General features: G+C 43.8%; 1 protein-coding gene across 6 annotated transcripts in view; it reads right to left on the bottom strand.

Annotated features, from left to right (window-relative positions):
• Positions 1–3194: 3194 nt before the first annotated feature.
• The window catches only part of LOC122619235 (peripheral plasma membrane protein CASK), a 38558-nt gene continuing 26537 nt past the window's right edge, over positions 3195–15215 (bottom strand). For 2 of the 6 annotated variants that reach the window (XM_043796023.1, XM_043796027.1), the window contains 12 exons: positions 9512–9697; positions 9246–9410; positions 9022–9090; positions 8190–8219; positions 7113–7211; positions 6902–7040; positions 6290–6343; positions 5349–5468; positions 5137–5259; positions 4511–4618; positions 4268–4443; positions 3195–4196 (listed from right to left, as the gene is read on the bottom strand). In XM_043796023.1, coding sequence (XP_043651958.1) covers positions 4017–4196; positions 4268–4443; positions 4511–4618; positions 5137–5259; positions 5349–5468; positions 6290–6343; positions 6902–7040; positions 7113–7211; positions 8190–8219; positions 9022–9090; positions 9246–9410; positions 9512–9697 — 1449 coding nt within the window. In that variant the 3' untranslated portion in view covers positions 3195–4016. The remainder of the gene's footprint in view (positions 4197–4267; positions 4444–4510; positions 4619–5136; positions 5260–5348; positions 5469–6289; positions 6344–6901; positions 7041–7112; positions 7212–8189; positions 8220–9021; positions 9091–9245; positions 9411–9511; positions 9698–15215) is intronic. The other 4 variants (XM_043796025.1, XM_043796028.1, XM_043796024.1 and 1 more) reach the window with 3 other exon arrangements.

The raw sequence follows: 15215 nt of genomic DNA, 5'->3' as shown, positions 1-15215 counted from the left end.
TGCAGTTTACTTGGCCCAGACTTGCGCAAGATTCCCATAGAACTGTGCGGCCGGGCAGTAATCAAAAACTTTTGGTACTGCTTCATAGAAAAAAACTAATAATGAGACCAAAAGTAAGCCGAAAAATAAATACGAAAACGAAAGTATCAAATTCGCATTACCTTGAAAGCATGCTAACAAATTTGGGTCAAACGTTGAGTGTTGGGCGACAACGTTTGAAGTTCGAGTGTAATGTTTCAATTAGAAGCTCAAGATACAAATGTATCTGTATCTGTATCTGTACGAGTCGAGTATCTGCTGCTCAAAAAGCCATGGCTGCAGGGCATCCGCTTTGTCGCATTCGCCTTGACTTCCACTGGCCATTGGGTAATTCTGCAAAATTCGCTGCTGGCTTCTAAGAAATGAAAAGGTTCTGATTTTGAGTCTCTTTTCTGCTGCGGATATGGGGTTCTTCTTTTTGTTTTTTTTTTTTTTTGAGGGTAGAGGGGTTGGGGGAAGGGCTTCCGAAAAGTATTGCAAAAGCTGGTTGAAATTGTATCTCTCGTATATTTTTCTCTTTTCATATATAGAAGTTCATTTTATTACTTTTGTTTCGGTTTCTGTGTGGGTTTTGCTTTGTCTTTGCAGCATGCATGATTCAAAACTTATGTATTTAAAATTCGGTATTTCAGTGTTTACTCGTTTTTATTTAATTCTCATTCCAGTTTCGTCGGTTCTCTTCATCTTCATCTCCATTTCCATTTCCGTTTACGTTTACTTTTTCATTTTAATTTATTATTATTAATCCCATGTTTAAACTATGTATATATAATGACATTTTTATCATTTATTTTAAATGATATTTACTAACACCGCGGCCTTTTGCGCCCCAAACGATCGATCGATCTGCCGATCCATTCATTTCATTCTTCATTTATTATTATAATAACAATTCACTCAATTAGCTCAAATCGCGTCAATCTACACATATTGACATTGGAGATCATAAGCATTTTCAACTCATCTTCACCATCATTACCCTCGGTATCATATCATCATCATCATCTTCATCATCCTCATCATTGACTTATGAAATTAGAGAAAAATTCTAATTCATTTGGTTTACGTGACCGTGTTCATCTCACTTCTGCTTCTTCATCATCATCATCATCTTCCTTTTTTTATGTAATATCAACAATAAATTTTTACTTAATCTTAGTGTGAAATTATTCTTAGAGTACAGCTACAATCTGCTCGCATCGGCTAAGAAAAAAGGATCAAGTAAAAGTACGAAACGAATCCTTCGAAATCCTTTTGAAATCCTAGCTCAATCTCGGGATACTCTCTATCTCTATCGGTATCGGTATCGTTTTCCCCCCAATTTGCAATTCTTTTCAATCGTTCCTAATCATTGTAATACCGTAAAATATAAGATTTTGATTTGAGCATTCTTTTTTCCTAATCATTTCATCGATTTTGGTGTTTTCTGGCACACTTAGCCCGGTTTGGGGGAGCTTCAAAAAATGTACATACGTCCATCTCAAGCCGTGTCCTCTATAAGGTTCCTCCTCCTATCTCATCTCATCTCATATCATTTCGTCTCGTCTCGTCACGTTCGTTCGATCTATCGTTCGCTTTAAGGTATAATACTTAGTTAATTTGGCCACTTGGCTGCATTTGTGGTTGTGGGTAGGTAGTTAGTTCTTCAGTTTTTCGGGTAGGTTCGGTTGTTCTCCTTTTCTTTTTTTGGGATACTTCTATGATTTGCATTGCCTCACTCCATCCATCCTCCATCTTCATCATCTTCTTCATCCACGCTCAGAACCGAAAAGTTATAGCCCAGCGTCTAACGATAATACTCTATGCAAAATTGTTCAACCATTTTGAAACCATAGAATTGTTCTGGATATAAGTATGTTCTTCATCTTGTGTGGTGTGCGGTTGGGAAATTCAAGTGGGTCGTGTGGTTGGTTGGTTAGTGGGTTGGGCTCGAATATAAGCTCAGGCTTAAGTTGTTTTTGAGGGACAGCTAGAGAATAGAGAATTGTGTGGCACGTGTATACAAATGTGTTTGCTTTACTACTAAGTTCGATCTCAAGTGTGTGTCTGTGATGTATCTTCGATGCGATCCTAACCCAAAGTAACTACATACGTGTTCTTGGGGCTCATCCACTACGTATAGTATGTGATTGCTTGTGCACTCCGTAGTCGTAGTCTAAATTCTGTTACTGTTTCTGTTTCGTCCATCTCAGAAGCTCTATGTGAGGGAAGCTAATAAAAAATTTCCAAATTTCTACAGTGAGGGAAAAAAGCGGAATTACTGAGCGCTAGTTGCTGATCATGAAGCTGCACTAAAAAAAATGCCAGGTTTCTTCATTGCTAAGACAGTTTGTCGGTGTCGTTTGTAAAGTATCTCGAAAATTTGAAGCTGCTGCTTGCTTGGGTGGTTACTGGGCCAGTGGGTGTACGATTAATTCAATTCAATTCAATGCAAAGCGACATAGGATCTTATTCGATTCGATTCGATTCGACTCGGTTTTTGGGTCTCCTTGTTGAGTTCTCGTTTGTTTTTTTGGCTGTGGGTTAAAAGGAAGCGCTCCGCTATATTATTCTTATTGAACTTGACTGATTTTCAATGTATCCAACCTGAGTTTGAGTTGTTCGAAAAATATATATATGTGTTGTGTATACATATTTTCTGAATTTCCTACTTTCATCTTGTTTTCTTTTTTTTTATTTATTTTTCATATATATTTATACGGTTTATCTGCCTGTTTTGCGTTGACCTGCAATCTCCTCATTCTTTCGCTAATTATTTTAATTCGTAATTGCAGTTAGTATGTGTGTTTTGTGCTCACTCTATGTTTTTTCCATTTGTTTACTTTGCTTTTGCTTGAATTAAACGCGGCTGCAATTATTATTATGTATTTTTTGTTTTATTATGTTTGATTGCATTTTGTTTTTTTGTGGTTTACTCATTTCTCATGGAATTCAATTAAACGTCAACAATTTGGTATTTTGGTTTTTTATAGGTTTTCTTCTTTTCCTTTTCCTCCGTGTGTAAGTGTTGTGATCTGAAATTATTATATATTTTTTGTTTTTCTGTTACCTTTCTTTTTTATTGCATTTAAAACGTGCACTTTGCTTCACCACTGTCTTCAGTTGATCTTCCATATGTTATTAATTAGTTCTTACTTGGCTTGAAACACTTGAAATTGCTCACATCGTAATTTGTTTATTTTTTTTCTTCTGTTATTCGTGTTCTTTTTGCTGAGTTGTGTCTCCTTGTGTCTATGTTTATTTATATTTAATTACGTAGTTTTTCTATAATTTACTAACTCGTTCAACGCCCTACCTGCGCACACAAGACTCTTACCGGAAATAATCGTTAGGTAAAAACAATTTGGAGTGCTTCGGTTTCGATTTGTCTAACTCCAGTTAACTTAGACACTAACAAGTGCAAGATTTACATAAGCGTTTAATGCTGTTTTGACTAAATGCATAAAATGAACAAAACAAATACAACAAAACAATAATCGTAAAATATAACACATTGAGCATGGAATGGCAAATAGAAATACAATACAAGTTAAAATTAATACAAAATAAACATACTGTTAAAACAGAAAACAAAATATAAAAGAGGCAAATACAATTGGTTGTCTGTCGTTTAACACACACGTTTTGTCATTGCGTTGCGTTGCGTTGCGACCGCAGTTCCCATAATACCCATTTATTCTTAAATTATATAGCTCGGCGCCAGGCGCCTTCTATCCTCCAGTCCTGACTGTCATCTCTCGTAGTGGTTGCTGTGTTGCTTCTTCAGTTGCTGTTGCTGTTGCTTGTGCCTTGGTAATACTTTAATGGTGTGGTGGTGTCGTGATGTGGCGTGTATCTGCATCGTCGTGCGCATCTGCATCTGTATCTGCATCTGCATGTGTGCCTCAGTACAGGGCTACGTTGGAGGCCTGCGTGTAGGCGTCCCACTCGCAGTCACAGCCCTCGAGGCAGTCGGGGCATTCCAGTTCGCTGTCTTGTCAGTACAGCCAGGACACGGGCACCCACTGCGGGGTGGTGTGCACCCGGTCGATGGCCGTCTCCAGCGTGGCAATCGTCTCGCTAATGTCGTTGTTCACAATCGTCAGATCGAAAAAGTGACCGTACAGCTGGCGCAGCATCTCCGACTCCTTGGCCAGTCGCTCCAGGCTGCCGTCGTACTGCCACGGGTACAAAGGAAAGCAATTAGAAGGCTGCGACTTGAATCTATCTCTGATGCTCTACTACTCACATCTGCTATGTTCTGCAGTGAGGGCGCCGCTATAAACACGACGTAGGGCGTGAACTCAGCCGTGCGGAGTATCTTCAGTGCCTGCGGCTCCACATCCAATATGGCCATCTTACCCTCGGTGTGAATCCGCCGGATGGTGTCCAACTTGGTGCCGTACATGGCGTCCTCATGGGTGCCTGCAAGCAGTTAAACGGATGCGCATGAGATTATCATGGCTATGTGGCATATGAGCGCGTTCGTTACCGTATTCCAAGTACTCATTCGCGCCGATGTCCGCCATCATTTCATCGTGCGAGACAAAGTAATAGCTGCGTCCGTTCTCCTCCTCGGGTTTGGCAGGTCTCGTTGTATCTGAAATAATTTGTAAAGGTTTTTAGTTTTAGTACGTGGACTAAGCGGAAACTCATTTCTGAATTGGTTACTGCCAAAAGTTTTACCATTCGCATTAAGTAACCTTCAGTAATTTAACAACTTGTTCGGTAAAAACTCATTACCAATGAAGTGCAAATAAATAAGTATTATTAGCAACCCATTAACTATTTAACAATTACATGTAAGCACCTTTAAAATGCTTTAAAATCGGAACTGAACAGGAAAAACCACCTACTGCACTACATTAAAATGTATGTTGCTGAAACAAGTAAGGTTTATCCACAGCTAGAAATTTATGATGATTCTATTTTATGGAGATGAATACATCGATTTCTGCCCCATTAGTTCGACCAATTGAGCCGTATCTTTTTAACGTGGAAAATGGGCTGATAAATCATAATAATATTAGTAAATGCCTAAACCAAATCTGTATTTAAGAGAGCCTGTTGAACGTGAATTTATGTCCACCTAGGCACCAATATGACATAGAAACTTACGTGGTATGGGATAGGCGTACTTGTCGGGATACTTCGATATCAAGGTGTTCTTGATGTGCCGCCTGCCGACTCCATGAGCACCCAAGAGCACCAACGTCTTGCGCTGAAAGTTCGGGTCGCCAACTGAAAGCCCAGGAGGGGGTGCAAGAATAGAGATAAGAATCAGTTCACCTGTGGCCCTGTGGATGAGCAGGAGGCTCAATCAAACGCACCTGGCACCTTGACAACCTCCTCGTACGTGACCACATCGAGCGTGTCGAAGATGGCATTGTGCTTGGCCAGATATTTGTCCCGGCATTGCTTCTTCTTGCGCCCGAAGATGGAGCAGTTCACTGTTGGTTATAATGGAGAATCAAATGTTATTGAATTGTTTCATTAGATGGACGCTAGAGCTTGGGTAAGTTGAGAGCAGCATGCTTATAGAGCAGGCATAAAAACATGCTGTACATCAGGCATTGATTGGATAAGTTCGAGCATGAAGCAAGCACGATTTTGCTCAGTTATGACAGATGAGATCATGATATCCCTTCGGATGATACATGGATTACATATTAATTCTTTCTTTGGGTACTTTTCCTGACCCTCCCGACCTAGAACTTCTTCAAATTAGATATGCGGTGTGTTCTTTCAGCCAGCCTAACGTGCAGTGTTGTGAACATGTGTGGATGTATTTCTCAGTGGATCATTACAGTTTGGTGGGGCATTACGTTTGGGGATTATAAGCGGGGAGTTCAGTACTGTGGGTGTCACAAACAACGATGACTGAGGTGCATCTACTGTTTCGGATGGCGATCGTGAGCATGGGGGGCGCTTCTACGCGATTCCTTGCAACTGGAACTGCAACTGGGTGGTGGTTCGGTGGTGCCGTCTACAAAAGCTACAACTTTCGGGCAGTCGGGTGGTTGGGTGTTTGGGTGGTTAGGTGGGTGGCTAGGTGATTGGGCGTGGGTGTGGATTAATTCTTTATACAAAATGGCTATCGATAGAAATTCTGTTGTTTAGAACGAGTAGTAGTAGTAATTGGTTGGTGTTGTCTGGTTTTTTGTGGCATAACAAAACGAGTCTTGGCAGCTCTCCCCATTTGGAGATTCGCTTGATTTGGTGGTGTGGTGGTGTGTGGTGGTTTGGTGGTTTTTGGTTATATGGTAACTACCTGCTGATCCATCACACCCATCTGCGTGAGCGGAACATCCAGCACCCGGTTCTCCTGCATTATATTATCATACATACATAGTTTATAGAAGTTCTTTGGCTTGGTTCGAGATGCGAGATTCATGGTTAGCAAACTAGGTATTAGAGTTTTGTACAGGTGTGCATATGTCGGTGTCATTGGGTCTTTGGTTCTTTGGATCTTCTGAGTTTTCAGCTAGAAATTTGGCAGCGGGGACTTTGGCTTTCCCCATATTTTGGTTGGTTTAATTTGAAAAGGTTTTACCATCGACTACTTTCTGGGGCATGCAACTCTCTGTAAGTGTTTTAGTGTACAGATGTGGCTGTGTGTGTGGCTGTGGGTGGCGCGTGTGTGTTACTGGGTACATGTGTGTGTGATAGAGAGATACATATAGAGAGCGAGAGAGAGAGGGAGAGAGCGCGCTTTCCCTTTCGGTTAACTACGAGTTCGTCATACACTTCCAATATAAGTACAATTATTCATATAGCATTCGATTGTTTGATTATATCGAGCATCCAATTACACATAGAGAACACGGATAGTTTTTTGGTTTCGAGACGCCTGCCGCTGGCCAGGATCTTCCCGGTCACTCACCCTGCTCCTGCTTGGTCTTGTCGACCGTCTGGCAGGCGATCCGCCACTCCTGCAGCTCCGGCGACGGTATCAGTCCGGCCGATCCGCCCACCGTGTCCAGTCGCGCCTGCCACCAGTGATGATCGTCCTTGCTAATGATCTGCAAGGACATGGCCGTAATTACGCGATTATTATCGGCAAGTACTTTAAAGTAGAGAGTGCCAGTGCCTACCTGCAGTATGTCGCCCACTTGGAACGATATGCCCGCCTGGGCGCAGGGTATAAGCTCATCATCCAGCGGATTATAATCGAATTGGGCGCGCACGAATATCTGCGAATGCAAAAGGAGATGGAAAATGCACCAGATGAGCACGAGGCGAGTTGGAAATTGCAAATAGTTGCTTGCAGGTCGATGATTCGGTTTGCCATTACCATTACCATTTCTGTTCACTGTTCGCTGTTTTCTGCCATTTCAGCTACTTTTGCTCGGCAACTGCAACTGAGTTGCGGCTGCCTCAGCGAAATGGCTTTCGGTTTGCGAATTACATGCAAAACTCATTTGCATGTCAAAAGCAGCAGCCACAGCAACAAAATCGGTAGCAACAAAGACACAAACAACAACAATCTGGCAAGCAGATGGCTCACAATGTTAGATGCCCTTACGGACTGCAAATTATAATGGAAGGACTACATAAACCGTATCGGGCATTTGCAGATTAAGCTGAAGGCTTACAAACTGGCAAGTTCATTTAGAACATTGCAATTCAAATACATAGTTCTCAGTTTTGAGATGAAAATTTAAGCCAAAAAGATGATGGAAGCCACAAGAAATTCGGAACAAAACAGTTTATCAAATAATTGTCTGCGAAAATGCTTGAATCGAAATCAAATGCAAACATGTAACTTTTTGCAAATTAAAATGCCGTCAAGTGGCAACTGTTTGGAACAAAACTTTGGCTCATAATCACAGCACATATCCCCAAACAGGGCATCCAAAAGCCGCTTGCCGTATCGTTGTTGTTGACTAAGTGATGAACATAAATTAGACAAATTTACGGCTCTTGTGTGAGTTGTGCCTTTTGACTTGTCTGTGGGTTAATGAATATGCACATCTACCAGGATGCGGGGTGCTGGATGCCTCTGTGAGGGGTGAAGATGGGGGGTAAATGGGCGGGTGTTTTCGAGTAAAAGTAATCTCGACTGGGTGGTGCCCTGTGCGTGGGCTGTTTTGTCTTTTGTGGGTGGTATATATGGTGTGTGTTTGGTGTGTGCGTGATTTCGTGTCTATTGTGGGGAGCGTGATACTTACAAGCACCGGAGCGGGTCTGATCCTGAAAAGCTGCATGGTGGCATGAGTGGGGCGAGATAGAGAGGGGGGGTGGGGGTGGAGATAGGTATAGGTAGGAGGTATTTTGGAGGCAGGAAGCAGATTGAGAGATAGAGAAGTGTGGAGTTGTGTTAATGCACTGCGAAATAATTGCATAATGGATTATAGCTACAACTACTACAAACACACCGCGAACGGTTCGTTTATTATTATCAGAATACCTCATAAATATCACACACCCGTACATTTACATGACTACCTCTATACATTGGTATGTGCATAATGCACTCCATTGACTTGGTTTTGGTTTCGGGCTCGCATTGCATTGTTTGGGTACCCACTGCAATTCACTAATTAATCCCTTTTGATATTTTGATTTCTCCAAAATGGCAAACAATATGTGCATTGCGCTTCATCGCATCTAAGAAGTTAATGCCCCAACCGAAGGAGCTTTTCAAAAAGGATCATTATTCAATTATGCGATGTTAATAAGCAATGAGGTATATAGTTATTTTCTTATTCGATGGGGAAATCATGAAGCTTTTATTTTAATGCGAGTCATTTATAATTGCTGAAACTGAATATCCTCTTCTTGTTATTACTTGAAAGATATTTGCTGTAGTCTGAGTAGTAACAAAGTACAAATGGCGAATGGAACACATAACTCAAACGCAATGAGACGGTACTGCCATGACTAGTTTATAGTTTCTTGTATGATTAGTATGGTGATTAGTCAGCCTCAAAGTACACTAGCTATATACAGATATATACTAAGAGTGGGCAGCATCCCAACTCGATGCCGATGCCAACTTACCTCGCAGGGGGGCGGAGCGCTGCGGTACGAAGGAACTATCTTGAAGGTAACAGAACCGCGTGCCTCGCGCTGCAACAGAGGGATTAAGAGGGGACACATTCAATTAGCGCGTGGTCAAAGTGTGGACAGGATTTGGGGCTAATGGGTAAGGGGTGGTAATGGGATAAAGGAGAGCAAGTGAAAGTGGAAGGAAGTGGAGGCGGAAGATTGATTGGCGGGCTCACCAGCATTCGTTGCAATTGGCCAACCGACTGGTGCTGCACCGGCTGGCCGTTGATCTCCCGTATCTCGTCGCCCACGTGCAGCGTGGCCTGGCGATGAATCATCCCGCCGTGCATAATCCTGGCCACAATGCACCGCCCGTCCTCGGTCATCTTCAGCGTGATGCCCTGCGCAAAAGGGATTAGATTCGTCGGTCAGTGCCATGCCCCATGCCTCATGCCCCACATGCCGCATCTACACTCCGCGTAGGCACATGCAGCTTACTTACCATGGGCTCGTCCGTGTTCTTCTGGAACTGCACCAGTCGCACCCGGGTCACATGCTGCAGTTCGCCGCCCTCGACGTTGTCCAGCTCGTCGCCATTGAGGTAGGGCACCATGGGGGGCGGGGTGACGCGCAGCGCCTCCTCCCCGTAGACATCCCGGGCCACCACATCGTGGCTATGGAGCAGAGCCTGCAAAGAGCAAACACAGGTAACCAGGTTATATGGCACTTGCTAGTTTCGGCGCAGTGCAGTTGCACAACTAGACGGAAAATTATTCTCTTTGCCTTTGGCTATGAAGCCGGGATTAAAATGCTTTTTAATGAGCTTTAAGGCGGTCACTTTTTTCCATTTCAACTCTTTGGACTATTTAAATTTGTATACTAAACTCTGTTTAGCTGATGTGGTGACGAAAAGTACCTATTTCTTATTGCCATAATTTATGGGACAATAAAACTATTAAGCTCCGAAGGAAATTCAAGCGATTTTTGCATGGAAATTGCATTATGGCCAGGTCCTTTTCGTACCCGGCAGTAAATGGGTTGAAAGGGAAATAATTTTGATTTAAACACATGCTAGGCATTCGAAAGCCGCTGCTCGTGGTGCAGGCTTCGGTTTAGGGTTAGCCTAAATTATGGCCGGCAATTAAGCTGGCCGTTATGAGCTTCGTTCTGGCCATGTGGATGGTGGGCTCGTTTGGCTGGGAAATTAAATTTCCGATTTGCCACGCCTGCCACATACATCATATAACGCCCAAATGGGAGGGGGGTGGGACACCCGACCGCACGGCACAACTTGTTTACAACATTAACTGTGCGACATTTGTTGCTCAGCCACACAGTTTGCAGGGAGGGGAGGGGGGAGAAGGGGGGCAGAAAGCATCGAGAACAACACAAACGAGCTGGATAAAAAACACATGGCAGCCATCCAGAGGATGAAACGCCCATTTCGGAAAAGCCGTTAAAAGCGGCGACAGCCACAAACGAGGGCACGCACATGACCCCTAACCCCGTGACCCCCTAACCCCGTGACCCCATGGATAACCAGGGATAACCGGGCAACGACAAAAATCTCAACAATTTATGGCAACTCCCCCCGTCGCATCCGTCGTAGTCGCGTTGACTTGGGCCCGGACCTGATACAATTTCGGTTTTAATAAATTATGTTTAATAACGCTTTGAATATGTTGCGAAATTAATTTTTCCTGCCCTTGCCCTTTATCCTGCGCCGCATTATCCTGGCGCAGGAATGTCAGAAAAAGGAGCAAACGCAGTTCAGGACCTCAAGCTGCTGATGCTGATGGTGCTGAAGCTGAATCAGAATCTGAGGCATTGGGCTAGGCCATAAAAAAGGATTTTACTGCGATGCCATGCCGTGACACTTGTGCCACTCACACGCACACAAAGGCACACACAGAGACGCACACAGACGCACAGCAGGGACGCACGCACAGCGAAAAGGACGATGTGCTCGATGTACAAATTTACACTGATCAAAACAGTGCCTACTCAGATTACGTGCTCAGGCAGCGAGTGGAATATTTTCGAGTAACATGTGAGCAGTAAATGTTTGATTTCCGATCGCAATTTCAGATTGGTTTATTATGTTATGAGTTGATATCGCTTGTAATGGTTACACAATGTATTTATACCCCATTTCTGGATCTTAGGCGTCTCCATGTGCCGAGTTAAGTAGCTAAAAGGGGAGCATTTAATTAAAGATTTACGACTAATTTAAATCAAATCCTTCAAGGGATTAACTCTTGTTGTTTGAGGAATATTTATGTCGCAGCAGTAAGCTTGGGAAAACCCAAAGTTAATGTTTGCCATCTGTATGCGAGTGTACATCTACATATATATATGCTAAGTACATCTAACGCACCGCCAGCACTTTTTCCCGCTGCCCCGACACCTTGCCACACCTCCCTGTCCCTTGTATTTTATCCTCGCCCCCCTTTAACTACCCCATCGGGTTCATCCCCTAGCACCATTCATCCCCAATCCACTGGAACTGAAACTGGCACTGGCACTGGCCCCATAAAAAACGCAATTTTCAACGCTGATGATTACTCAATGCCACAAACACGGGCACGTAGCAGACCCACGCACCCACACACACACACACATTCGAAAACACACCTACAGCAGCTCACCCACACATCTAAGCCACATCAGACGCACACAAATACACATACTTAAACAGAAAGCACGTTTCATTTCCGCCACAGACATCGCTGCCGACATCGACCGCAAACTTAACTGAGCAGCAGCTCCTCTCTTTTTCGAAGGATATCGCATATATAGCTCTCCCTCTCTATCTCTCTCTCTCTCTCTCTCTCTCTATGTGGGTTGATTTTCCGCTTTTCCAGCGTAGTGCACTACAGGAGGAGTCTGCACTGAGGACTCGGCACTCAGCAGTTTTGAGTGAATATCCGCAATGGCGCGTGCATAAATATTTCATAATACTTGGGAGCACATCGCGCAGCAGGGGAATCCCCAAAAAAAAAAAAATACTCAGTTAGCTGTGTAAACAAGGATACGAGTATGATTGCGAGGATTCGTTGGGGGGTTTTTGTTTGGGGGGTGTGAGGGGTTTTGGGGGCTGATGGTTCGGGGATTGACAGGTGGTAATCGAGTTTGGGCTTATCGGGAAACATCAATTCAATAATTTCGACGTGTTGGATTCGAACGAATCATTTTCCGGGCGGGTAGGATATCAAATTTAGTGCGCCTTGATTTGTGATTGGGAAATGGAAATACCACCATCGAGCATCCTTCAGATGGTCTTTTGATCCCGCCGTAAACATGCTAACCGATTTCATTCAATTTCGAACTGTTTCGAATGGGGATAAGTAACCCTATTCGATGGGGTTGCTATAAATGGTTTTCGGGGTACGGGATAGTACAAATCCTTGAATGGGAAAATTAGAAGATGTTTACCGAATGCCTAAACAAATTACGAGCCTAAGAGTGGAATATCCATTTGTAGAAACCTTAAAGGATAAGTTTACAGTACTTTATTTGAAAATCTTTGAAAATACAAACAAAGTCCTTGCATTCATAACAAAATACCATTAAATGCGCCTTTTTCGATGGAAGAAGCTCTTTAAGATTCGCTCAGATGTTATTTTCCAAGCAGAATCAAATCACATTCCGTAGTGTGTCTGTCTGCAATTTATTGTATTTGCTCGTTTTGGCAGAAGTTTGCAATCCAATTACGCCGGAACTTGCAACTACCCATTAATGGGAGTTAGAAACACCCTGGCAGACAACCACGCCTACCATCAAACCATCAGCAGCCGCAACGGAATTTCACTAAATGAATGGGTAATACAATTTCCTTTTTGCCAAGCAGCAAAATTAACTACATCGAATAAAATTTGCTGAACTTGGCAACTATTTAAATGCGGCAGCTGCCAGAAGGACAGAAGGACGAGGCGTGTTTCCTCGGGAAATGGAGGAAATCCCGAGAAGGACACACGCCTGGTTAGCTAAAAACCAAGTCGGCGCTGAACGATAAACAACGTAATCTGATTTCACTTAAGGCCCAGCATCCCTCCCCCTCTCTCTTCCGCCCAATGGCCACGCCCACTGACCACTGAAAGGGGGGCTGGGTGGGTTGTTGGTCCATATTTAACACCAAGTTGGTGGACCAATAAAACGGTAAATTTAATAAGCGCTTGACAGGCGCAAAGTTGAGCAGTTAAGTTTAATGCCTCATTAGGCGCTCCGTTTCTGTGACATTGATAGCCAACGTGGCGAACTTTTGGCCCACACACACTAACCACACACCCACAAAGGAGTGGGTGTGGGACTGGCAGTGGGAGTGGCCCACAGCTGCCTCTGATTTCCATGATTAATACTTAAGTGCTTGTTAAAGTTTTGCCGAGCTCCCGAGTTTCCCCATTTTCCCATTTTTCCCCGCCTCCCCGCTCTCCGCTGCCCCGATCATAAGTATGCAGATGCCTGTTGTTTGCTGAGGTCCTGGCCTAAACAATCAGTATAACCCCATCCCGTGCTGGGAAAAGCCCAGCGCTTTATTTGTTTGCTGCTGAGGCAGCAGCAGCAGTAGCAGCAGCAGCAGTAGCCGCATCAGAGGTGAACTCCACCGGAAACTGGACGGCAGCTGGGATCTAAATGTAAAGAGAAAAATCCGCATCTGCAGCCATAGCCAAAAGCAACGACAACTTCTATTAGTCGCAAACAACTAGGTTTCACTCTCACTTTGTACTATTTTTCGACCAAGAAGAACCTGAGTGCCGAGCACGGGCTTTTCAATAATTCAAACGGCAAAGTTGTCCATAAATTTGCGCACCAGTCTTTGACATAAAACTAACTTTGCCAAACGAAATCTTGAGCTCCGAGCTCTACGGTCTGAATAAGTAAAACTCAAAGGTTCGAGTTGTAAATACAGAAGCTATTTTAAACGAAGGAAGTAGTGTAATTGACTCGCAACTTCAGCCAACTAATTGTTAAGTTCACGTCACTTAGGATTTGTAGAAAAGCAAAAGCTATAGAAGCAGAAGCTATAGAAGCCAAAGCTATAGAAGCACATGTTCTATTTCTGGCACATCTCTTTCTATTTAATATTTTAAAGGAAAATTAACAGGACATGCAAGTGAGTGCTGAAAACAAACTTTGCCATCGACATCGAAAGGTATGGAGTGAAAAGTACACTTTCAGGCTTTGTAAAACTAATACGAGGCTATGGTAATTGAATGGATAAAGACATTAAAGATATGCCTAAAGCCCATAATAACTCTCTTAATAAGGTATGATATTTCAAATCCCTATTACACAATTTAGCTATTTTTCCGCCGATTGTCCAGCAGCGACAGCTGAGTCAGGTCCATTGTTTGGCGGCCGGCCAGTCCATCCAGGGAGCTGGTCATTTTTCCAGCTTTATGCTAAGCCACTAACCAACGGACCAGCAACCACCGATGCCCAACCACCGACCCCAAAAACCACCCAACCACCCAACCACCAACCGAGGACCGACCACACGAACGTTATTTGTTGGTTTTAATAATTACACAGCATGGCCAAAGGAAGTATGGTTTGGGCACTGCGAGAAAGCCGGATATATATAACATTTTCCTTTTTTCCCCCATCCGAACGAGGGGAGGGGAGGGGAGGGGAGGGATGAGGAGGCGGTGCTCTAGGATTCGTCGCTCTTTAATATTCCAGGCCACACGTCAATTACACACGTACGCGCGACTGCGAATGGCTTCCGCATCCATTTCGGGATTTTGGAGGTGGGCAGGAAAAACACGACAGCACGCGGAGCAGTGAGCAGTGAGCAGTGAGGAGCAGAGGGCAGCAGCCGTTGACAGCTGAATCATCTGGATTAATGCCGAATTTTAATTAGTACCATGGGCACTCGCCACTGGCAGATACCCAAACTCCAAGAACCCCCAAAAACCCCACAGCTCCTAGTCCCCCCCAGCTACGTTGCCGTACGGACTTCAGTTGTTAATCCCATTTTGTGGGCGAAGCCCGCCAGGATAGTTGCCCACATTTGGCACCTTATCGGGTTTGCAGCAGCGACAACAGCGCCCGAGGTCGTGGCAAAGATTAAGTGCACCCCACATATGTGAGCCGACCGCCAAATGAATCTTCTCCGGCTTAATTAATCCCAGCTCATTGCCACCTCTCCACTTTGAACTTTAAAACAGGTGGGCGCTCACGTTCCGAACTAAGGATACCTTTTA

Source organism: Drosophila teissieri, chromosome 3R, assembly GCF_016746235.2.
Source record: "Drosophila teissieri strain GT53w chromosome 3R, Prin_Dtei_1.1, whole genome shotgun sequence".
NCBI lineage: Eukaryota > Metazoa > Arthropoda > Insecta > Diptera > Drosophilidae > Drosophila > Drosophila teissieri.
The sequence above is the reverse complement of the archived record's forward strand: the minus strand, read 5'-3'. Positions and strand labels throughout refer to the sequence as shown.